This window comes from Anneissia japonica, unplaced genomic scaffold (genome assembly GCF_011630105.1).
Source record: "Anneissia japonica isolate Jap-2015-1 unplaced genomic scaffold, ASM1163010v1 scaffold1509_len713820_cov188, whole genome shotgun sequence".
NCBI lineage: Eukaryota > Metazoa > Echinodermata > Crinoidea > Comatulida > Comatulidae > Anneissia > Anneissia japonica.
This window is the reverse complement of record NW_022737632.1, coordinates 599,563-624,683: the sequence shown is the minus strand read 5'-3', so window position 1 is coordinate 624,683 and position 25,121 is coordinate 599,563. Positions and strand designations below refer to the sequence as shown.

The following is a 25,121-nucleotide window of genomic DNA, read 5'->3' as shown; positions in this document are numbered from 1 at the left end:
ACAATAAAACCAACTCCACTTCGTTTGTCAACGTGACGCCATCGCCTGTCAGCAGTCTAAAATTATTATCATTAAAATTATCTGTTGGCTGCGCATCAATCGATGACCGTCGGGGGGCAGTGTGTGTCCGGCTTCATCCCCCACAAAAAAATTTTCCTATAATGAGAGTCGATATCTCTGTCTATTTACAAATTTCCATGTCACTCCAGTCACCAACTGTTTATTTTGCACATTGTCTTGAGAGAATCCAGAATTTAAAATATAATTAATGCAATCAAGAAAAGTAATACAGTAAATGGTCTGAATACACATAACATATTTTAATAAGTATATAAATACATCTACAAAATAAATGTTAATATGAATAGTATAAATATCTAAGATTAAAATGACTCTGGAAGTATAGAATCTGTTGGCACAAATCTAAATATCCCTCTGCAACATTCTAATGATAAAATACTTAATTAAAATAATTATAATTATAGGAATTAGTTTATAATACAGTTAAAAATTTGTCTAACTGTTTGTTTTCATCATCACTAAAAATAATTTGTATTACATATAAATATACCACTACCTTGCTCTATGAGGTAAGCAGAGAATATTATATATTATAAATCTATTCTTAGCTTACGTTTTCTTGCCAGCAACCAAGGACCTAAGGTCATAACTGGGTGGAATCTATGGTCAAGAGAGGAAGGTTTTGGGGCATTCACTATACCTATTCTGGGCTCCAGGGGGCTATGCCACCTAAAAGCAAGCTTTGGAGTTTTAGTAATTTTAATCTCTTATCTAAATGACTTCAAACTTGGCTGGTGGCAAATGCCTGGCACTTACCACTCCCACAAGCTGACAATAATCAATTTTTTAATTGGATCTTCGATGATTTCAATATTTTATGATTACCGATATAACTAGCAGTTGAATTTGAGTTGTTTGAAACTTTAGAAATTTTAGTGTTTTTTAATTTGTATATTTCTCGCCAACCCACTTGCCTGCGGGAAGCTAAGAATATTACCATTAAATATCAGGGTACACATTTTTAAAATTCAATAGTTTCTGTTATTGCAATTTTTTTTGTAAGTGCTTTCACACACACTGAGTATTCAAGTACATTTTTACACCTATACTTGATTCTCCTGACACAGAATAATATTTACCTAATTTTCAGTGGACAATATATCACAGGCTCAACTTAAAACAGGCCAACAACTTAACATAAAGGGAGTTGTATTGTATAGTAGAATAATTTACTCGCGTAGTTCTAATGCATTAATAATTTAACAATGTGTTTAATACTCTGCCCTCAGGTTTCAGGTTTTTTTACAGAATCCGATAGATGGGTTATTACCGGCATGTATTAACAATTTGAACAGTATATTCAGTCTGTGGACCGTCAGTATTTCACTATTTGTTTGTTTACATTAGCGTAGAGCGGAATTGATTTATTTTCATGAAAATTCGCGATTATCTCAGCTTCATTCTGCGAAATCACGTAAATCTCCAAAAGTGAGTCATTTTCATTATACTGTTACGGGTCACAGATTGTGATTAGAATAAAGTGTTTGGTACCATTGTAAAGCTAAAATGTTTGTAGTTCTTGTAGTATTCATTACATGATAATCAATCTGATCAAATACGCACTCTCAACGACCTTCGGAAAAGTGTTAAAATTTGCTAAAAATCTGGCGGTGGCTGATACTATTTTTTCAAACCCCTGGCGGTCAGAGTGTTAATAGTACTTTTAGGTTTCACAAGTCCCTCTAACATTTTTTAGTAGAATAACCCACCCTTGAGCATCTACATCTTGCAAAATCCTCAGCATACCATTTTCCTGGATAAGAATAAACAACAACATAACAACTGACCAATCAGAACGGACGCATGTGTTGCGTATGTTTACATGGGACCTTAGCAACAATAACTAGGAGGTGGGGCTTAGCGGAAAGTCCAAAGTCTGTTTCTCAGATACTCAAAATGTCCATCAAGGTACATCAAAGAAAAAGCCTTTATCAAGTTCTATCAAGGTAAATCAAGCAAGGTATAAACAAGGTATTTGTTCCTACTATTAATAAACAAAAATAATTTGTAATGGTTTCTTTTGACCATCACATATCTTAAGTACCTTGGATTTGGTCACATGCACAAATAGTATATATAAATATGTATTTAAAAATTAGAAAATATATAAGTAAAACAAACTAAAGAAAAAAATTATATAAAAAATTTATTAATTTAAATATCCAATAGGACAAACTTATTAGTAGTTCAGCCTGGAGAGTTGTGGTAGGGTATGTCATGCCTGCATCTTAATTTTTTTTTAAACAACTTCAAATGTACCATGGTTATGAGTGTCAGATGGCGTCTCAAGCCGTGCATGCACTACATTGTAGGACGGTCGAAATGATGCAGTTTGTGCCCGGTGTTTCTTAATAGGTTAGCCTAGATTCGTCAAAATTGAGGCAAATTGTATTCAACAAACCAAGATTTCAGCCTGAATAAGGTACATATTACTGAACTGTTTTTGGCAAAATATTGAAATGGGGTTTAAGAAAATACCAGAGTAAATCAAAGTTGCAGTGGTATGTACAGGGGAACGCTGGGACGCAAACTCTCACAGAAAACGCTTGTGGTTACTTTGATACTGAAGTAGTTTAAAATTGCCTATTACCTCATTTATCCATCTCCCATTCCCCCACCCTTAATGTTCCCACTGTTCCTAACCATGTCAACTAAATACACCACAGTACAGTTGGCAATTTACAAAATATAAGATAAAAATATTTTAAGTGAATATGGCTAAGCTTTGAAATCTCGATGTCTTCCCGAATTCAATTCATTTATTGCAAGGAGAATGCGGCTCTGTGGTTCCGACTGCTTGATACCAAGCTCCGTCAAATCGGATTTATCCAGACTTAAAAATGCTTCCATATCAACCTAGAAATTAAAAAACAACGAATGGTATTATTGCTTTAAAAATTTTACAAAATTGTAAACAATTATAAGAAGATTATATTTATAAAATTTAATAACTGAGATTCATTCTACTTTTTATACAAGCTTGACAATTGTTTTTTTTTTTTAATCACAAACCTACAATTACTTCAAAATCCTTGGGAAACAAGAGCGAGCGCTCACTGTTGTACACATTAAACTGAGCTTACCTCTATTCAGCTTTTAACGCTTCGTGTATGTGCCTTCAGACGAAGCTTTTTGTTGACATTATTAAAACATGCTTAAATCAAGAAGGACATAAGAAAGTATAATACATACTCCAAGTATTGAAATACACGCCATCGTGTTGGGATTCAATATTTCGACATTAATTATGTCATCATCAGATGATGACATGGGAGATGGATTATTCCTGATGATGACATAATTAATGTCGAAATATTGAATCCCAACACGATGGCGTGTATTTCAATACTTGGAGTATGTATTATACTTTCTTATCTGAGATTAATCAGTGGACCTTTCGGTTTCAAGAAGGACATATCCCCCATGCTTAAATACAGTATACATTGAATACCAAGATGCAGTAACGTAGAGTCCTTGTATTGTTTTGTAGGTATAGGGGGGAAACCCTTGGGTCAAATTAAAAAAAAGGGAGATGAACGTTTGTTGGAAATAACCCACCACAAAAACAAAAAGAAGGATACAATACAGGCCTGTGAACGTAATATACAGTAACTGCAAGTACCTACCTCTTGTTCTTCAAATATAGGTGCATATTTTTCCAGGGACAATTTTCTTAGTAAAGCTGACAACTCATCTGCAATATAATAGAATATAAATGATGGTACTATTAGCTGTTATTGAAACCAGTAGCATATGTACAGGGGTACTGGTGGGGGGAACACTCCATGAAAAAGCTCGCTTACCAGTAACCACCACTCCAGCAAAAAAGCAAAAATATTACACTCAAGGCGTTAAAAATTACCTATCACCGTATTTTAACCCCTTTACATAATTATCGAGCCCTTTTCACTTCACCCTCACAGGCACTTCCAACCCAAACAACCCCATTTCAATACCCCTACATATGTCAAACATATAAAACACTTACCATCTTCACTGACACCACTGCTTGAACTATTTTTTGGCTGATGTGTTGAGCTAGCTTGACTTGTAGAGCTGCCATTTGATCCAGGTCTCCCTTTAGGCGATGGGGACGGTGAAGGAGTCAACGTAGGTGTGGTGCTACCACCTAGAGAAGTTCCACTCAGAGGTCGTTGTTTGGACGGAGTCACAGAACCTGATATTGTAGATGATGCGGAGCTGTTGTTGAACCCTGAAGTCTGGGATGTTGGTGAAACCGGTGATGATGGCCTGAAAAATTATATAAAGACTTTTTATTACTGCTACAAGTAAATCCTTTTTTACAGAGCAATGGAGATGCTTAGTGGATGATTCAGGAATTTGAAATAGGGAAGGCCCACTACAGTTGGAGATGAGGTACAAAATTTTGTCCATGGCCCTTGTAGATCACCGACAATAACATTAGCATACCTATATTTGAATGCAATTTTCTTTTTTCCTTTTAAAAAAAATTGTGTTTTTTTTTTTCTCCAGTGGGTGCCAGGCAGTGCAGGCATCTAGCGTGGGGTGGGGGGTTAAGGGGGTTACAACGAACCGCCCAAAAACTGGAGGTGTTAAAAACGAAAAATTGATATTGGTAGATATATTTACAATGTTCTCCAGAGTATCGGAGATCATACAAGCCAAAGGAGCCACTTTCCACTGAAACGAACCTCCCACAAATTAAGTCACGCTACGAGCCTGCAGTGTCTTTGGCGCACATTGCCATTTCGAGGGCCTTCTAACCCCTTTAATGGGATGCTAGCCTGGTCACATGTACATGATGCAAGGAAAAGGGGCAAAAAACACTCCAGATAAAAGCAGGCATTTTTTTTAAATAAAACAATGGCTTTGTAAAAATAGTTTAGTATTTATTTAACTAAATGAAGTGAACACTGTACTTACTCATTGAAACTAACTTGTGATTTTGGACTTATTTTGAAGGCAGACTGTGGCAAGAAGGCAATGTCTGGATATGCTTTCAACACTGAACTTTCGTGACCTGAGATGACAAAAAGATATAAAATTATTCAAATACTTGACTAGAGTACTAGGACATATACAGTAATTGGATTAAAAGAATTTGGTTAGGAATCAGGAAACACAAACTTTTCAAAGGCTAGTTAGTGAGTTTGTGCATTCTGCAAATAGAAGCATGAGATATGATAAGTAAGTTTAGTGAGTTTCTTTTGACAATTTGAGCAAGTCAAGCGACCGAGCGATAAGGCAGGGGCACCGCTAACCACAGCCTTAACATCGTCAGTATAGTTCCATTAAAAGAAGCTTATATGGCATGTATTCACATTTTAATGACGAATCAATTTTTTTTTATTTTATGGTATAATCGACCAATACATTTTTATAAAATTGTTATGTGCGAGATAATACAATGTAGGTGCGAGACGTAAAAAGAGGATGCTGATGCGTATTGGTGGAACAACTAATATGTAGCATGAATTACAGTGGCTGACAAATTCATGATAGTAGCATTCCAGATTACAGAAATGGGGATACAGTAAGAGCAATGGGGTATAAGAACTTCTAGGGTGAGGGAAGATGTCCGAGTACATTAAGCAAAGTGAAAAGCACTCTCAGGTACGCTACCTCTTCATTATTTTGAGGAAAAACACTTGTATATACTTACCATGCTTTGGCGTTGATTCGCCTGTCACTTTGTTATCATGGGCAGATAGTCGATAGGGTTTGTTGACCTTACTGATACTGCTGGCCCCACCGGAGGAATTTGGGCTTGTGGTCACGCTAAAATTGTTTGAGTTGGACGGGCTAATGCTTTTGTTGTGAGGTCTGATGAACAGCCCCTTTGATTTCATGTGAGGCTGTCTTGGGCCGGTATTCTAAATAAAAAGAGAACAAAATTCTTGAATTAAAGACAATTTAAAAGCACAAGTACAGAACAATTCAATTACAAAAATAGAAATTTTTACGAACAGTATTATTATTGTATTTTCTTCAACAGTTTAAGCATTTACTAAACTGTAAACACACACAATGATCATAAAAACACTGCCACTGACGATGGGCAGACAGCCTCGCACCATCAGGAGCTCACCGAGAGCAGAGATGGATTTTTCATATGTTATTCACATTAATTTATCTGTGAGTAAAACACTTTTTAATTTGTATCTCTACACACACATGATTAGAGATTGCCAAAGCCACTGGAAATGATAAACTAGTTTACATGCACAATACACATTTCGCTCTACGTAGTTACAATCATGGACTAATTAAAAAACGATTCTATCCGCTGTGTGGTGCTCTATTTGTAACAGCCAGATGCTCAATCAAGGCTGCTGGAAGCCCCCCAGTGAAAAGTCCCCCAGTGACGTTGGTGGCGCTGTTTCAAAATAGACCCGATAAAATGGTGTATAACAATACACCCACTCACATGTTACATGATTGTCTCCAATAATTGTAAAATGCACTCTTAATCTTAATTCAAATCAATGTACAATGCAGCAGAGTGGTTTTCAATAAAGGGTGAATAATAAGACAAGAAATGTAGGTCTATTATCAATGTTTGTAATGACAACCTTCCATTTTCTTATCAGTGCATGCTATTGTTTTACTACCACTGTTTTGTATTTACATAAGATAATAAAGTTTATCTGTATTTGTATTCTTTTTTATCAAATAAGTTTTTCATACGTGCACTGTATTATCATAGAGAAAGTAGAACATTTTCTCTATGGTATAATCACTCCCAAAACATTTATCAAGAAAATGCAAATACTGTATATATTCATACCACTCTATGTGTCTACCCACACGCACACCCACACTTTAAGCAATCAAAAAAAGCTTAGTACAGTATTTGGTAATATTCCTGATGATGACATAATTAATGTCGAAATATTGAATCCTAATAAGATGGCAGGCATTTCAATACGTGCAGTATGTATTATACTTTTATATATGGTAATATGGTGTATAATAAATAGTGCATTTCAATACTTAGAGTATTTATTATACTTTCATATATGGTAATATGGTGTATAATAAATAGTGTACTTGTTTATTACTTCTGTATTTTTTTTATTTAATTCACATCCAACTCACCAATAACAGGATACGCAATGTTTATAAGCCAAGTCTCCTAAAGAGACTTGGGAATTAGAGTTACTTTACTCGTGAGAAAAAGTCCTACTGTCGCAGGTATTGAACCTAGTACCCTGGGATTAGTAGGCAAGCATCTTAACCACTAAGCCATTCAACTCCCCTTCAAAATAGATTCCCTGTGGACAATCGCCTATCCCCATTATAATTAAATAATATATTTGTATTAAATGAATAACCATATTGACACCCAAACAATTATGCTTTTTACTATTAAAATGTTGATTAGAAAGACAAATCAATAATTGAATAATTTTCATTAACCGCTGTTATTGTTGAAGGCATTCTAATCAGAATGTCGTTATAAACGATCTGTCGTGCACGCCTCATTACATTGTTATCACGCCAATGACCATTAGCCAATGCACCATGTGCCTGCCTATAGATACAGTTCTTATGCTATATTATATTGATTATATATTGTTATTGTTTTTTATATTTTTGTTTACTAGTATTTGTATGACCATCAAGGACCAAGATTTAAATTTCTAGTGAACACTGGAAACACTGACCAATCGAATATCTTGTAATTAAATTATTATCATTATTATCGTCGTCATTTATTATCATCATTATCATAGCACCAGACTTAAATTTCAAGTGAATAACAGTTGTAAACACAAACCAATCGAATATGTTTTAATTACATTATCATTATTATCACCATCATTTATTATCATCATCATTATCATAGTAATTATTAATGTCATTATAATTGCCTATATAATAATCATTAATAATTAATAAAAATAATAAAATAATAATACAAAATAATAAAATATCATTATCATTATCATTTTACTTATCGTTATCATTTTTTTGTTGTTGTTCTTGTGTTTATTGATATACCTTGCCATTTGCCAGCATTGACAATGAGGTTCTTGAGGCGTTCATTGGTCGTTTTGATCGGTCATTTGGATCAAATGTCGGTGGTGGGTGAAACGGAGGAACAACTGGTAGAAGCTTATCATTTTGGAATGTACTCATTGGAGATAAGATGGACTAATACAGAAAAGAGAGAAAAAAAAATAGAATGTTTTATCAGCAGTTGTGTAGACAACAATATAATACATCGTTAAACAGTGGTGCAGAAATCACCATAAAAATTACAATTAACTTCGAGGAAAACACCTTGTAATATTTATAATTGTTATAAGTAAATAAATGTAAAGTATATAAAAGATTCAGCAGGCCTAAAACAGAATAATAATAATAACCCAGCTAATACTTAAAATCGCATTATGTTACAGCATTACAGTTTGCTACTCAAAAAATTTACTTGTAGAACAATAAATTACATATTTTTATCATATAATTTCCAACACATTGCAGAAACGCGAGTTAATGTTATTTTCTGATGTAACATAACAAAAACAGTCACAACATTCGCAATTTCAATAATGTTTTGTGTTTGCTAAGAACATACCAATGACTGCATGGATTGGTTTGTACTACTTAGACCACTATCATTACCTGGAAAAAAAAAATTAACAGCAAAATCAGAAATGAATACGGAAAATAATAATATAATTAACACCAAAATCAAAAATGAATATGGAAAAAGGAAACATATCCAGATGGGACATGGTTTTAAGAGCCGAGCAACACAACCAAATGATTTTAAAGGCGGTATACAAGATCTGAAAGCTTTGAAGAAAAATATTAGTACATGAAATAGCAACTTACTTAGAATGGATTTCAGAAGTAGATCATCTTTTTGTTCACTTGTTTTCCTTTTCTTTTTTCCATCCCTCTGCATGCCTCCATACACCTTCTCCTTATCTATAGAATCGGCAGTGTCAGTTGGACCATTTTCATCATGAAATGGAGTAAGTTTAGTGGTTGTCATGCCAGACATAAGGGTCCTCGACAACTTCAGATTTTGGAAACGATTTGATAACCGATTCCACCATGCCTAGATAATAATCAATAACAAGTAAGTTAGACATTGAAATAGATATACAGGTAATTATAAACAAGAGATTAATAACATTTTAATAATATATTTGGTAATATCTTTCTAAAAAAAATACCAACATAATATCAAACAATGAGATTTTATTTTTAAATCAATTTTCCTAACCACAAACCTTAAGGCCTCCTTTGGGCTTTTCATCCGGCAAAGGTTTGCCTGATTTTGTTAACCACGTTCCAGAGCCAGTGCTGTTTTTAGGAGGTCGTGACGTACTGGAACCTTGAACTGGCATTGCTGCAGATGCTAACATTCTGGTCAAATCCGGGTCTGAATCAGCTAGAAGAAACCAAACAGAATTTAACAAACCTCTTACATTTTTGCAACGTTATGGTAGACTCTGATTGGTAGGCATATTTTATCCAGTGACTGGAGTATTTATATTAAGCACATAGGGGCCATGACATATGATGTACTATGGCATATTACTACTTAAGTACTATCTGGTAAAATATCTCTATATAGTTAAGTAATATAGTAATCAATAGAGTCGTCTTACCTAGACAGAACACAAGATCAAGAGCTGTACATCCATCCAAAGCCTTAAGACTTGCATCAGCATTTCCACTCAGGAGGAACTTGACAAATGTTGTGTGCCTACATGTAGAAAGAAAGAATAATAAATAACTGAAGAAACAATGCATGCGAGAAAGACTTCTGGTTTACTTAAATAATCATTTCACGATTTTATTTGGCAGGCAGGGAGTACATCTTTAATAATAAGAGTTTACATGTGACTTTAGTGTATGGTAACATGGTTACAGTAATAGGGTCCAATATAAAACTAATTCACAGTTTTAATTATGCAAATGTACGCAGTATAATCCTGCAAAAATTTGGGACAATTTAATATATCAAAGCAAATTTTAGGCATAACAACAAACCCAAACTTTACTATGATTTAGGAAAGGGAAGAGGTTTTGAAATGAATCTTTTACTGTACCTGTAAAAAGTGGCTTGCATGAGGGCAGTCCATCCATTCTTGGAGTCCTGCTTATTGATATCCGCACCACGCTTTAGAAGCATGTCCGCTATATCAATCCTACCGAGCATAGCCGCTATCATGAGTGATGTTGCCCCCTCTGGTGAAACTGTGTCAACTTGGGCAGGGTCATCGTCTAAGATCTTCTCCATCAGTTTTAAGTCACCAGTCTCTGCAGCTTCTATGATCTTTGGTTTTGATGTTGTTGGCACTAACGTCAAGAAAACAAGATTGAAAAAAATATATATAAAAACTGATACTAACAAAAGTTCATCAAAAAAGCTGCTCTGTCTAAAATATAATGTTTCTGTGACAAACATCTCTAATTTTCCCAAATATGGGCATGATGATGTTATATTAAACCTATATATGGGCAAACACAAGCATTTGCCACATACAACATGATATATATAGTGTGCCAACATTTAGTATTCAATCATTTGTTAAATATTTAATATACTTGCCTTGCATTAGCCTTGAAAAGAAAACATTTAAAAAATAGAACAGTGGGTTGGTTGTAATCCTAATAGCTGGATAGCAAAAGTGGACCAACCAAAATGATGAGCAAAGAAACAGTTTCTTTGCTCTATGTTTGAAGGTGGTAAAATTAAGTCCTCAGGAGTAAGACTATAGTTGTAAAGTAAAATTCAATGTTAAGAATGACAGTGTAGAGTATGTCAATCTATGTGATGCTGCAAGAGTTCTACCAATTGACATGTCGACAGGGACGCGAAGCCCCGCCCACAAAGTCACGAAAACCATAGACAATGGCAGCTAGACTTACCGAGTTGGCGAAGATTTTCATTGCTATTAAGCTTCTTTAAGAAAGAGAATTCAGGGTAGGCGGTATGCAAATAAATCATATATTCATTGAGTTAATCTATTTCATGGAACATGGTGGGGAATTTGTTGTAAAAGCCTCTGTATTTCGCTCCTAAATGAAGAGGGAAAAGCCGCATTCAGTCAACCTTGTTGTCGGCAATAAGGCCAAGTCACTGATGCGCACTGCTCGTGTAAATCTGGACATCTATAACCAAGCATAGACATCTAGGCCTAGGCTCACATATGTCTAAGGAAGTTAAAATGTCCGAGAAAAAGTTTTTGATCACGCAACTAAATGACGCTCGCTGATTAGTGGGTTTATCTGTCAATCAAATCTCGTTGAGATGTTAATTATTTATCCAGATTCAGATTCAACATGAGAGTAAGGCCAAAAGAGCCAATTACTTGTATATTTTATTTCATTCTTTTTTTCATGGAAGCTTAAAGTTCATAACAAAAATTTAAACTGTAATTCAAAAAATGATGATTAGCATATTCAATCATTTTTATTTCAGCTCTGTCCAGATTATCAAATTTTCTTTGACAAAAATATTTTGTATGACCATATATAGTCATGATGTGCCTATATATGGGCATGATGTGATGTCATCATGACCATATTTAGGCATGTCACATGTTTTTGACTAATACTGTAATTTGATGGTCTGAATAGGCTTTAGGACCAGCTATAAGCAATTAGTAAAGCTCCGCATAGTACAATATAGGAAAATTATTATAGGAAGGTTAGATTTGAAAGTATAATACATACTCCAAGTATTGAAATACACGTCATCGTGTTGGGATTCAATATTTCGACATTAATTATGTCATCATCATAATTCCTGATGATGACATAATTAATGTTGAAATATTGAATCCCAACACGATGGCGTGTATTTCAATACTTGGAGTATGTATTATACTTTCTTATCTGAGATTAATCAGTGGACCTTTCAGTTTAAGGTTAGATTTAATGCTTGAAAAATTTTTTTAATGCATTAAATCTAACCTAAGTATAATAATTTTCCTTTAGTGTACGATGCATGCTTTACTAATTGCTTTATAAGTCAATCACTTTCTTTTAATTTTAGTTTTTGATAACCAACTAGTGTAGCAGTCATCGGTTGCTATAGTGATATGATCAGTATACTGTGTGCGTATTTACATTTAGCTGTGCGTATGCTGATCTGTGCTCCTGAGTACGCACGCGTTAACTACACATCAGCAGTACATAACAGAATACGATTAATAACTATTGTAATTGTTTTAGAAAGAACTTGTTTGTACTGTTATTTTGATAGACATTCATCAAAGAAATAAACATTTCAGGATTCAAGAGAGAATACAATCACTGACCTTTTTGGTCGGTGCATGCAGACAGGTAAAAATCGTGCAAAGATTTCATAACTAGGCTACGGCTTAGTAGGAGGAGGCCTCGGCGGCCTCCTGCCTGGAAGTAGTCCTACATCCAAATCCGTTCTTGGAGTCTTTAAAATAGGTCTAGAATATTCCTATTAAACATTCTGTTTTGATTATGAGGGTCCACTGATTAAATGAATTCTTTATTTTTTCATACTGTACTTAATATTGAATTTGAAGTAACTTTCTTCGGGTCCTCATTAAGCTTGTTTTAAAAGTAATTTTCAATTACTGTACAATTCAATTTTTATCGTGGTGCGCGATGTCTCCGCGGTGACAAAAAAATGAGGAATTTTTTTGTACACGAACCTTAAAAAAAATCAAGCTAAGCGTCCACTAATTGAAAAATTATTTGACGGTGGGGAATAGGCAAATAACATTGAGAGTTGCAGTGATGACGTCACGACTGACTTATAAAGGCTGTTAGTTTAACAAACCATACTGTACACAATAACAACCTTAGATTAGAATGAGATTTCTTTCTGGCTGATTCATCCCTTTTGTTCCTGAACAAATTTAACAATATGAAAGGATTTCCATGATTTATACAAGAAATTTTCAATTGTTCTTTAATATGGAAAGAAACAGCCTTTTTTCATACAGCCAAATGTTAAGTACTTTACCAGCAAAGACTGCGTTTTAAATCTCACATTCAAGGCTATTCATTTACACAGGTAAAATTAACTGACAATAACAAAAAATGTATTCTTTTGTCATCGTAACCAAATCAACAAGGTGATTCACTGGCTGTGAACTTGTAATTTGTAAAATACTAATAAAATAAAATTTTTAATATAATATACTAACAGTTAACTATATTAAGAATTTAAACAAGAAAAATATTTTTCAAATTAACAAACATATGTAATTTATTGTAAAAAAAATATATATAAAAAATAATGACATGAAATAAAGCCTAACATACGCTACATTAAAGCCTGTTCTTTGTAATCAACAATTTATAAAATAAAATAATTACTTAATTTAATAATTAATTAATTATTTATTTATTTAGTACTCAACTAAGGACTAGATAAAATTCTTCCAAGTAATTTATAAAAGTATTTCATTGTTTCTCATTTAAGTTGATAAGTTAGAAAAAAAAAAATCAAATTCATTATTATAATCAACAATTTACTGTAAAGATATTGCCTACTTTAATCTACTGGCAATACTACATAAAATGGTGGTACTAAACTTCTAATCCTAATAAATGTTTAATGAAGCATACAACCTGGCAACAGATGTTATTATTTTGAACAGTTACAATTTTGAACACAGCTTTGGAAACACCAGAAGGCAATTAATATTAAACTGTAATTACTTTAATATATGAGACTTCAATAAACCATGCGTTAACAGGCTTAAGAAAATGCTTACAATTAACATTGGTAATGAAAACAATGGATAGTAATTTTTTTAATTTCTGATCTTACGAAATTAAATATCTGGGTATGTTTTTTAACTCAGTTGTGTTTGAATATAAATATTGGCACACACTTTTGAAGTGGATTGGATACTATTATAGTTAAATATCAATTAATCAAGTTAATCGATTTTTATGATTTTTCCAAACTCAATCCTGGCATTATCAGAAGGCGGTAATATTTTGGAATAACGTATTCTACCGTCTTTTGGTAATGCTATAATTATATACTTAACGCTGGGGGAACCTGCATGTGTGAAAAACCCAGGACCTTCTGTTGTCTATGCAGATGCCTTAATAACTAGGGCTTTATTAGAAATTCAAATCCAATGAAAATGACTGAACTTTCACACTGTTTTTCATGTGTAGTTGAATAGCACTAGTTCCGGATGCACCACAAATAAAAGAGATCAATATGATATGCCATAATTTTAAGCATAAACAACTATAACAGGATCTTTCATAAAGAAAACTATGCAACAGTAATGCTATAAGTTAGGAAAAACTTTGTTTCATCACAGTTGCAGATTGCATTAACCACAAAAGTTACAGTATTTTCAATGCCGAGTACTGTAAATTAAATTCTATGAACTGAATACATACATATTTAGATGTTTTCTCTTCTCTTACCTATCTTTGGTCTTCTTGTTGTTTTTCTATCTAGATAGCCTGCTGCTTCTCGTTTACCAGCACACACTGCAATTTCATACGCTGTCTTGTCAATGTAATTGGTTTCGTTTGGGTCGCAACCACGATCTACAAGAATCTGGGCCGAAGTCATGTGACCATTCAATGCCGCAAACATTAGTGCATTCCAACCTGTAGTTTCATTTTTGTGCTTAGGGTTTGATCCACGATCTAAGAGCGCTCGCATTACTGCATCATGGCCGAATTGTGATGCTACCATTAACGGAGTTGCACCAATACCCTTTGAGTAGAAACTTTCATTAATCCCCCTAGTACCATCATTGATATCAATAGCGGGGCAGTCAAGTAATCGCTTAACAACGGCAGTGTGTCCATGACGCGCTGCGACAGTTAACGCCGATGCCCCAAGTTTGTTTTTCGCCTTAAAATCTGCTTTATTTTTCAATAACAGCGCAACAACTTTATCATGCCCATAACTTGCTGCTTGCATGAGGGCTGTCCAACCATAAAAATTCTGTCGGTCAAGAGCGGCACCGCGCATAATCAGAAGGCGGACGACATCCTCATGACCATTAGCTGCAGCTAACTGAAGAGGAGTAAACACAGCTTCTTCTTGGACACAATCAATATCGATGTCATTTTGCTGTAATAATGTTTGTACTGTTACCAAGTCGCCCTGCTCTGCGGCAGTACACAATTGTTTATGAAGGTCTACGTTGTACTCTATCATAGCTAAGCACTGGCTGTATGCTCCAATCGCTTTTTGGATATACAAACATGATTGTCATTAAAGTGACTGAAACAAATTCTACTGTAAACCCGTGACATTTTCAATGAAATATCTTCACCGAGTCGAACCAGCTCATCCAGGCGGTCAAAATGCATCGGCCATGGTTGTTGACTATCTGCTCTGCTGGTCTTTAAGAATGTGAACTTAAACAATGGGGTATTATACCAATTTGATAAAAACCAGGAATCAAAACAATAACAATTTTGCTACCTCATTATTACAGTTTTGTATATGTATACGATTCAAAACTAAACTTTGTCAAAACTATTCAGCAAATGGTCAAAACAACCACTTACAATATTCCGTAACTTAAATCCGTCTTCCGCCATACTTCAGAATTCTGTAAGATAAGAATGTCTCCAAATCAAATCGGTAGAGGGCGCTAAAGGAAATTTCGCTATCAGGAAACTCCTAGGGTTTTTTTCGCACAGCCTCAACCGAGGTACAAATGAATATTCATGAATATTCATGAGTCACAGTGCCGCATCTACAGGGGTGGGGGATTTGTAACCGCACGCCTCCCTAAAAAAGCCTGAAACAAAAAAAAGACAAAAAAAAAAAACAAAAAAAAAACGCTCAAATCACCTCTCAAAGAATATCACCTTATTTTGACGCCCCTCCCCTCACGCTTTACATTAGCCCCCATAATTCCTTCCACGACAACACTCCAAGACGCCGGTGTAAGTACTACGGTTTTTATTGATTTATTCATTATCGAACTCATCAGCCCATCTGTTTTCAAATGATTACTCTGATTAGATACACTGAATTCAATCAATAATCGGGTGCCGACACCGCACTCAGATGTTAATATAATAAACAGGAAACTATTTTCAATCCCAAGGCTTGAAGTTTGCCGTGCTTTAAATAATTTGTTCCCAATAATACTTTCTAATTTAATCCTATTTAATAATTTCAATAATAATAAATTATTTGTATTATTCAGTAGTCTCTAATTTGTGATATTTAAGTACAATACATTATAATTGTTAATTCTAATTTGTAAATATTTGAATAATGTATCATATTATAGTTTCTAATTGGATATTTAAGAGCAATATATATTGAATTTGTAAATTCAAATTTGTAAATATATTTAAATAATGAATTAATATTATCAATTTCTGAGTAATTATCTTAATAAATTTAAGGTAATGATCTTAACTGTTTAACTGGTTTTGTTTTTGTTTTTGTTTTTGTTTTTTTTTTTTTTGTATTTTCTTGTAAGCTCACGGTTTTGCCGTGCCTGGGATTGATGTGAGTCTGTTTTATACCGAAATAAATAAATAGATAAAAGTATAAACCATAGAGATATAATAAGAATACTAGAGCGCTAACAGCAATGTATTCGATGTTCGAAATACGCAGAGCTGTGTGTGTGTACCATCCAAGATGGCTGCCATAGATTCAGCCAATCAAACTTCCCCTGAGCACTATCATTTTCAATTGCGCCCTCAATTTACACAGAAAGTTTAGTACAGCTAGTTACCCGTATTTTGAAACTCGAGCGTTGCGGTGTATGGGTGTAATGTACACGATTTTAATTCTTTTTAATATTTGAATAAGATGCTCTACTTGGCCTCTTTTTGGCTACGACAGTTTAATAATTTGTCATATCAATAATAATTATCATTAATGAAATAATATTCAGTCAGAGGGCTTATTTATGGTAATAATATGTATACTAAGCCTGAAGGTGGCGCTTTCCTACGGCAGCCATCTTGGATGGTACACATACACAACTCTGCATTGCTCCGCCATCTTGTCAGCACTCTAGTTGTTTAATAGCTCTATGGTATAAACGGGGACACCAGAAATACGGATCTGAATCGTTGCAACAAAGTTTTATATGAATATATAGTTAGATTTTACTTCTTTAACATACACAACTTAATTTTAAAAAAAAAAAGCTGTTTAAAATAATAATAATATAATAAATAATCATCCAAATCAATCATTTTTCTTAGCTGAAATGTTTTTCCAGGAGAGAGAAAAGTATCAAGGACTATCCTCCTACAAGGGTGCATAGAGTCCCCCATCAGTGGGTGGGAGAGGGAAAACATTCGTTTTTCAGATCATCAAAATAATGAAAATTGTAAAAATAGTTCTACAGTATATACTTTTCAAGAAATATGAGGATGACATTGATTTAATATAATCGGAGCCCCAACACACACACACACACACACACCTAATGCTGGGGATACGGACCGGCTCCCCCTTCGACCCGAGGGCCATGATGCCGGGATTTGGAGTAGGTAAATTCTTTCGAAGTAGTGGGATTTGCTAACATTAGTGGCGGAGAATTCCACTAAAACAGAGTTTTAGAATTATTTCGGTAAGGGTGGGAATTTATTCTTACATGAAATTTCGGCCCGTGGGAAAACAATCCTATCCCGGGGCCTATCCCTCGTCTCAGACAATTGAATGTATAAATTGAATACGCCTTATTTATAGAACTTGTTTCTGAGAGATCAAGCTTAATGTGTGTTGTTTTTAATCATTGTGGTTAATTTTAATATACGTACTTTGTACTTATTTCATGTCAATTACGGTGTCAGACCATGGAGACGGTTACATGAAAATCAATACAGTATAAAAAGTCCTTGGCGGCCGATTCTCTTTGCATCATCGTATTCTGATATCTCTGATCTTCCGATATTCGACTTTGTCGCCCTCTACCGCTTGAAAAATGTAAACACGAAAAAATGTGTTCTTGACATTTTTAGTCTAAAATCAGGGATGTCTTCCCAGGACATCATGAAATGTGCTATTTTTCTTTTGGTGAGTACTATCAAATACAGTATATATATAGCATATACGTCCACAAAATGTACCCTCATTCTTTTCTCAATTAACTATTTGAAATCAATGTGTTGCTAGGCCGAGGCCTGGTGCATTGTGAGTGTGAGATCCACAAATAGCCAAGAAGGAGAGTTCATCCGCGCTGTCCCAATAAGTTTGAGTTTGAGCACTGACTGGCCTAGCCTAGCCATGGCTTAGTTGAGAGTAACTTATCGTAGTACCAATATGTTTTTATACAGTTTCAGAGTCTGGTAACATATGACGTCGTAGTTGCGAATGACTGCTCAAGACATCAATCCCGAATAGCAAGGAAGAATCTTGAAAAAGTATGAGTTTATGTAGTATTGTACTTGTAGTCCCAGCAGAGTAGTAGTGCTAAACATTAGTAATATTATGTTATTTATAGTATAATGCCTTGCCGTAAGACAGGCCTTATTTTAGCCTTTTTATTTTGGTTGCAATACTAAATAGTACTAAGCATTAACGGACTGTAATACAGGTCAAGTAACTTTACTTTGGTTCATGTCACAATATGTAGTTATTTTTATAAGTAATTTTTCAATTTACATTTCAATTGTAATTCAAGACAGTCATTGGAACTAAGACATATTAATTGATCTTCTCATTTCATTCCAGAATTTCTTCCCAAAGTTTCAGAATCATGCCTATGTAATTCCTGATAATTGTGCATGGAATCCAGCAAAAGATATTTATCTGAACCAAGAACAGAATAAGGAAGTGGATGAACTAGGACGTGCGGTCTGCAATTTTTGTGGGAAGATATTTGTATCTGAGTACCATATTGACTTACACATGACAAACAGACATCAGCAGCATATTTTAAAGGTAGTGCACCCCAGACAGTAAAGTAAGGCCTGCATGAGGAATATATCCTCAGCGCATAAATTATGCCTCTAAATCTGTTTGCGCATTTAGGAAACTTTAATTTTAAGGGTTGATTTTCGCTCAGATTTTCAAAAAATTAGTCCTTGACCTATCTCTTATATGTAACCAATGTATTAAGATGCTGTAGTTACGATTCTGCACACTTATTTTCCTAGCGATTTTCCATGCAAATTTGAGCTAAGTTTTGGTGTATCATCTGCACAATCACCATCCACAGCAAAATAAAATTAGATGTGTTTAAGAAAGTTCATTTAAACATATCTCCCGGAAGTGGCTTTTTCCTGATATAATATATATTTTCAATGCATGGGTTTCTTCATACTTTTATGTAGGTTTGCCATTTTCAGAACAGTATCCATCTGTATTGTGTGTACATGAAAGCTTGTGATAATAAAAATCTGAACTTTTATCGAAGTGCTAGGTTTCCTTACTGTATCCCATTTTATCATGTTAACATTTATTTTAAATGATAAAATGTTGTTTGTTACACAGGATGGTAAGGAAGCGTGTTTAGCCGATTACTGTGACATCCTTCGTTGTGACATTTTATCAGGTGACAAAAGGACAGGTTACTGGGATGAAGCCTTGTGCAATGAAGCACAATTGAAACAGCTCAGAGATTCTTGTGAGGTAGGCCTTCCCTAATTCTTATCGCTCCCATTCATTCTTAGGCTTTCAAGTTAATCATTTACTCTAATTATGTAACCCCTTCCCCACCATTTATCCATCCCCATTTTGGTTATATATCTTATTAATTTTTTATTATTTCAGAAACATGTGAGGAGCTGTGTTCCTGACCACCTAGAAGAAGACAAAAAGATAGATTTTATTGGTGAGCTGAAGTTTGTTTATTTAATTACTGTTAAGTGGTTCTTTAAAAATTAACAAAACATAATACACTTTAAAAAAAGACATTAATTAATGATACTTTTTTCCTTCCTATCTCCAGCTGAGCTTATAGATAGCACTTGTTCTGCCTTGACTTGTGACAAATTCTACGAATCTGGCTTAGATAAGGTAATTTCTGTAACTCAATTAAACATAACCACTGCCATAATGAAGGGGGTTTTTTTGGTAATTCTAGGAATGTTGTAGGTAAATAAATGTATATTTAGTATTTTGTATAATCCTTTGTTAAATTCAGCACAAATTTTCAGGTTAGGTTGGCGAGGCCCTGTGGTAGCCCCAGAGCAACGCATATCCTGGTCAGAATCTTCCCCGATAGTGTACTGGTTTCCTTTTCTTGCACATCTGTTATTATGCAGGTATAGACCACTTTTCCGCTGGCTATACCCATGGCACTTCCATCGCTATTTACCCACCATATTTTTTGTTGTGGGTATTTCAATACCGCTGTGCTAACTCATTAACATTTCATTATTTTGTTGTTACTGTTTTTGTATGTACAATGGTGGATCCAGGGGGTGGTTCAATGGGTTCTGGCTTACAAAAAGCATGCTAACCTACCTAGGCATAGGTTGGCAGATCAGACAAACTAGCCTTAGCCCAACTAGCCTTCAATTAAATAAATTTAACAAACACTGTTTTTGGTTTAATGTCATAATAATTTATGTATGAAAGTGTGTTCTTCAGGCCTATCGATCCATGGAGGAAAGACTATGTATCCAACTACTCAATATTGTTGGAATATAATAATATATTGCATATGTCTTTTTTTATTTTTTTCTCTATATATCAGCCTAAGAATGAGATAAAATTACCTGACCTTTTTCAAGAGAGGGAAAACCTTGAATTTCGAAGAACTTAAAAGGTCATTAAAAGACACCTCAGAAGTTGGGAAGCTCATTTCCGGCCATTTAGGAATCAAAATTTTCTCTTTTGGGTTTTTTGGGAACTTTCTAAACTCCCCTCATTAAAATCTTGAATCCGCCCCTGTTGTTCATTACTACTTTATTTTAATTTAAGAAAAACATTAATTCTATGTTGTCTTCTTTTCCTGGCAGGAGTCTGTTTATAGCAGCACTGTGTATATTATTTTATTTGTTGTGCTTGGAACTGGTTTGGTGCTTTATTACACAGTAGCAATTATTCATTTCTTGTAAGTATTTCAAAAAGAATTATCGAAAATTTCACATGTAAATTCAATCATATGATTTCTTGAACTTTTTAAATCAGTTTATTTGTAAAACATCTGGTCAGATACTGTTTGTTACATATAACAGACAAAAATCTGAAGGATTATCTTGTAGGATATTGGTAGGTTAAGTATGTCAAAATACACAAGACTTTGCCGACATATCTGTTGTATTACAAGTTTTTGTCAAGAGTTATTAATAATATTATAATGTACTGTATTAATTATACATTAATGATAATATAGTATAACTTTATAGTATATTACACTTAATGCATTTAATTTTAATCCCTTTCAAGCACTGACGATTCCTTTATCAAGGAGACTGATGAGTATTCTGGTAATTATTCCCAAAGGAAATATACTGCTCCCGTAGGATCTGAAATACGCAATAGATACCCGGCAATGGCAGCTCACAGGTGACAAGAAAATGACGGATCTCTGGAGAATTAAATTATTAATTTATTAAGTATCATATGGAAAGTATTAGGAACTAGAGCAGTGCAATCACTCCATAGAGTGTATACCTTAGCCCTGTGCCTGAATACCGAACAATACACAGGCCGTGTATGGTGGGCAATTTTTTATTTCCCACCCTGTGCCTGAATACTGTACTGAATAATACACAGGCTGAGTATGATGGGCAGTTCCATTATTTTCCACCCTATGCCTGAATACCAAACAATACACAGGCCATGTATGATGGGTGATTCCATTATTATCCGCCCTGTGCCTGAATACCAAACAATGCACAGGCAATGTTTGATCAGCAATACATTATATTCTTTTATGCTCCAGGTAAAAAATCGAATTTCCTTTAGCTTGTTTTTTTTTTACCTTTTCTTCCCAAAAGTATGTACCATTCCACTAAATTTTATGATGTTGCATTCCTCAGTTTTTGCGTAATGTTGCTAACAGATATACAGACAAACAGAGGTGAATACATAACCTCCTTGGTGGAGGGAACTGCATTACTTACACAATAAAATACATAATAATTTTTGAAGATAACTCTAAAATATTAAATAGGCTTAGCAGAATGGTCAGTTATTAGGTCGATTAGGAGGAACAGTAAATTTACAAAGGTTTTCAGATCACACTAAGATGTAGAATTATTTTCATTGTACAGTATGTCATATTTTGGTTTTTAAAAATGCAATGGTTCGTAGGATGCTATGGACGTTTTTAGTATGTACTGTATTTTGTTTATGATTTGTTGTTGAAGTTCAATTAAACTTTTTTTCTTTTATACTATAACTTTGTTATTCTGTACTTCTTAATAGTAATTACGTGATGGATTTATAAGTATCTAATCTCTTGTGTTACGAGGCCGTTATAGAAATTATGAAAGAAATTATGATATAAAACTATATTGCACATCTGTGCATTTCGCTTGTGTCCTTGAGCAAGGCACTTTATTTGCATTGCTTCTCTCGACCCAGGAGTAGTAAATTGAGACAGTATTTTTAGTGATATTGTTGCTATAGTAACCGTGACACGAACCCGCAACAGGTCCTCTAAAAGTTCAACTACTGTATTGTGAAGGTTTTCATCGATTAGCAGTGGTGGTAGTAGAATCATAAGGACAGCTAAATGACGAAGCAATTGTGAACAGTACCCTCTGAACTGTCGCATTGTTCTTCCTCGACCTTCCAAACAAACCAAGATGCTACTAGAAGTATTGTTTGCATGCAAGTAAACACCCCATCCAAGTGTTTTACACTCGGACAATAGATATACCTCGAGTGTTTCTCTACACAGATCGATTTAAAAGATAGAACGGGAAATTCGGCAACGATAAGGACATACAGTATAACCACACACCGGATTCCCACACACACAACTCCACATTCAATTTAGGCCTATATTTATTAAGGTAAGTTACTAGTTAATTTATAGCTTGGTATGGAATCGGGCACATGCATTTATATATCTAAATTAAACGATGTTAGGAATTCGAAGGCAACCTTTTGTTGTTGACTTCCGTGAGAAATATCCCGTTGTCAAGGAGAGGGTGTGATTCTCCCTGTGCGCGGGAGGTCGCCTGTTTTGTTCCTTGTATGGGCTCAAAATAACAAATTAACATTACTGTTCAATCAAAAATGGGTTTTTAAACCATTACCTATATTGTATAATACACGAAGTTGCTAGATCCAGCCTACTGTATCTACAACGAAGCTAAACATAACATTGAACGTGTTTATGAGGGTAACTTGAAAACTTAGACTGGGCTAAACGAGCAACAAGTGCTCGAAGTATTATTACATTATAGAGTGCAGTTTTGTAATCCACTTGCCTCTACCGATCCACGTACAAGAATTAATCTGATTTGACATTAAAAGTCTCGGCATTTAGTCTGCCATAATTGTCCACAATGATGAATAAAATGTAGTTGTATAGGCCTAGGAGATACATTTATGTTGTTTGTTGTTTCTATGCTATCAGTAGCATGATATCGATTCAGAATACCAACAGTAATGCAGTTAAAACGGAACAAGCAGAGGCGGGGAAAGTAGGCATATATGTCTCCCACTTACATTTAATGTATATTAAAAAATGGAAACTATGTTTACGAGGGAGTAGGCCTAGAATACATGCAAATATTGACCACGGGGATCAGTGGACCAAAAAAGCTAATAACCTATGATGTAGGTCAAGAATCAAAACAGACGTCGTAACTATAACAGTGTATGCTAGTTTGTAAGGGGCATTTCCGCGTTCTGAAATTTGATCATATGATTGTATCTTTGTTTCTAGTCGACCTAATATCGAAGAATTTTGGAACTAGTAGTTATTGCCTATGTTTTAGATTAATTTTCTTTCTACAGTATAAAAATTCATATATGAAATAGCAAAATCAAAGAACCAGGTATTACCAAGCCCCTAATAGTTTCACCAGGGAACAGTGAAATTACACTGTTCCCTGGTTTCACAATCAATACCCCTCGAACCGGAAGAGTGGACATATTGGTTTGGAGCACTTGTGTGAACCATGGATAGAGATAGGCCTGTTGGGTATGAGACCAACATATGGTATTAAATCAAACTTCACTGTTTGAGAAGAAGTTGTCTATTGCTTTGGAATGATACGGTACCGCTTATAATGATGATGATGATGATGATGATGATGATGATGATGATGATGATGATGATGATGATGATGATGATGATGATGATGATAATGATGATGATGATAACAATTTAAGTCTTGTATATCGCTTAATATAGGAAAGTTGCCTCATGCGCTTTACATAAATAAAAAATGTTTATGAGGGTCACTTGAACATTTTATTATCCTTTCATGCTGCAGCGTAACGAATGCCAGAGTTGAGGTAAACGAAAGTGGATATATGGTAGAGAACGACACCTGGAAAAATTAACCTCTCTTTTACAACTTCAGCACTCTGGTAAAATGGAGTTTGATGTGAGTATTGTAACAGTTTGATTTCCTTATATTATTATTTCAGAACACGATAAATTCTCTACGAGCAGGTGATCTTTGTAAAAGAATGTCGAAGATAGGCCTAACCTCTGAAACTAACACTTTTGGTAATGGTCTCCCTCTAATTAAATACCACCTCCAATTAAAAGACCACTTTTCTGTGGTCCCATCCACATTAACAAATATCTTTTATCTTTATTATGCTAACTAGAGACCAAACTTGCTATAGACCATGCAAACCCCGGTCCCAAAAGTGATCTTTAGTTGGATGGAGATGCCTACATTACTAAATATGCGTAAACGCTGAGCAATTGAACTAATAAACTTTTGATCTGTCTCCATTTGTTAGATGTGACAACATAAATCAAGGACTTTAAGCCGTGACTTGAACGATTTTCAGTTGTGTTGACAAAATCTGTTACCTTTAACCATTTTCCCCCATTTTTTCAGCTTTGGATGGATACCTTGTATGGTTGGGCACCGTCTACCATGCAAGCTAAAAACATTAAGGTACAGTATGCAACAAAAGTCTTGAGTAATAATAGGCCTATAACAAATTAGGCCAGTACCGCCGCTTATCGTGCTTCACCACCAGG

General features: G+C 34.6%; 3 protein-coding genes across 3 annotated transcripts in view; 2 read left to right on the top strand and 1 right to left on the bottom strand.

The window, feature by feature from the left end:
* Positions 1-296: 296 nt before the first annotated feature.
* On the bottom strand, positions 297-15,636 carry LOC117117379 (ankyrin repeat and SAM domain-containing protein 6-like). The gene is made up of 12 exons (XM_033261656.1): positions 14,470-15,636; positions 10,134-10,383; positions 9,690-9,787; positions 9,309-9,469; positions 8,905-9,133; positions 8,645-8,691; positions 8,068-8,220; positions 5,726-5,936; positions 4,987-5,083; positions 4,070-4,332; positions 3,708-3,775; positions 297-2,937 (listed from the first exon to the last, which is right to left on the bottom strand). The coding sequence occupies exons 1-12, from the start codon at positions 15,215-15,217 to the stop codon at positions 2,800-2,802; spliced, it is 2,463 nt and encodes an 820-aa protein (XP_033117547.1). The 5' UTR covers positions 15,218-15,636; the 3' UTR covers positions 297-2,799.
* Positions 15,637-17,925: 2,289 nt separating this feature from the next.
* Positions 17,926-22,340, top strand: LOC117117380. The gene is made up of 8 exons (XM_033261657.1): positions 17,926-18,061; positions 18,322-18,408; positions 18,719-18,928; positions 19,481-19,618; positions 19,760-19,820; positions 19,938-20,005; positions 20,953-21,047; positions 21,383-22,340. Exons 1-8 carry the CDS (start codon positions 18,020-18,022, stop codon positions 21,504-21,506), a joined length of 825 nt encoding a protein of 274 aa, XP_033117548.1. The 5' UTR covers positions 17,926-18,019; the 3' UTR covers positions 21,507-22,340.
* A 403-nt stretch (positions 22,341-22,743) lies between these two features.
* The window catches only part of LOC117117386, a 7,805-nt gene continuing 5,427 nt past the window's right edge, over positions 22,744-25,121 (top strand). The window contains exons 1-3 of the mRNA XM_033261664.1: positions 22,744-22,959; positions 24,394-24,507; positions 24,976-25,035. Of these exons, the coding sequence (XP_033117555.1) occupies positions 24,496-24,507; positions 24,976-25,035 (72 nt within the window). The 5' untranslated portion in view covers positions 22,744-22,959; positions 24,394-24,495. The remainder of the gene's footprint in view (positions 22,960-24,393; positions 24,508-24,975; positions 25,036-25,121) is intronic.

What these genes read in the sequence shown, in the direction of transcription:
- LOC117117379 (XM_033261656.1), bottom strand. Translation starts at nt 15,217, where the DNA reads ATGATAGAGTACAACGTAGACCTTCATAAACAATTGTGTACTGCCGCA. An exon ending in TGATCTTGTGTTCTGTCTAG is followed by an intron (nt 9,470 to 9,689) that starts GTAAGACGACTC and finishes GGTTTCTTCTAG; the next exon opens with CTGATTCAGACCCGGATTTG. An exon ending in ACTTCTGAAATCCATTCTAA is followed by an intron (nt 8,692 to 8,904) that starts GTAAGTTGCTAT and finishes TTTTTTTTCCAG; the next exon opens with GTAATGATAGTGGTCTAAGT.
- LOC117117380 (XM_033261657.1), top strand. Translation starts at nt 18,020, where the DNA reads ATGTCTTCCCAGGACATCATGAAATGTGCTATTTTTCTTTTG. An exon ending in CAAAAAGATAGATTTTATTG is followed by an intron (nt 19,821 to 19,937) that starts GTGAGCTGAAGT and finishes TCCTATCTCCAG; the next exon opens with CTGAGCTTATAGATAGCACT. An exon ending in ACGAATCTGGCTTAGATAAG is followed by an intron (nt 20,006 to 20,952) that starts GTAATTTCTGTA and finishes TTTTCCTGGCAG; the next exon opens with GAGTCTGTTTATAGCAGCAC.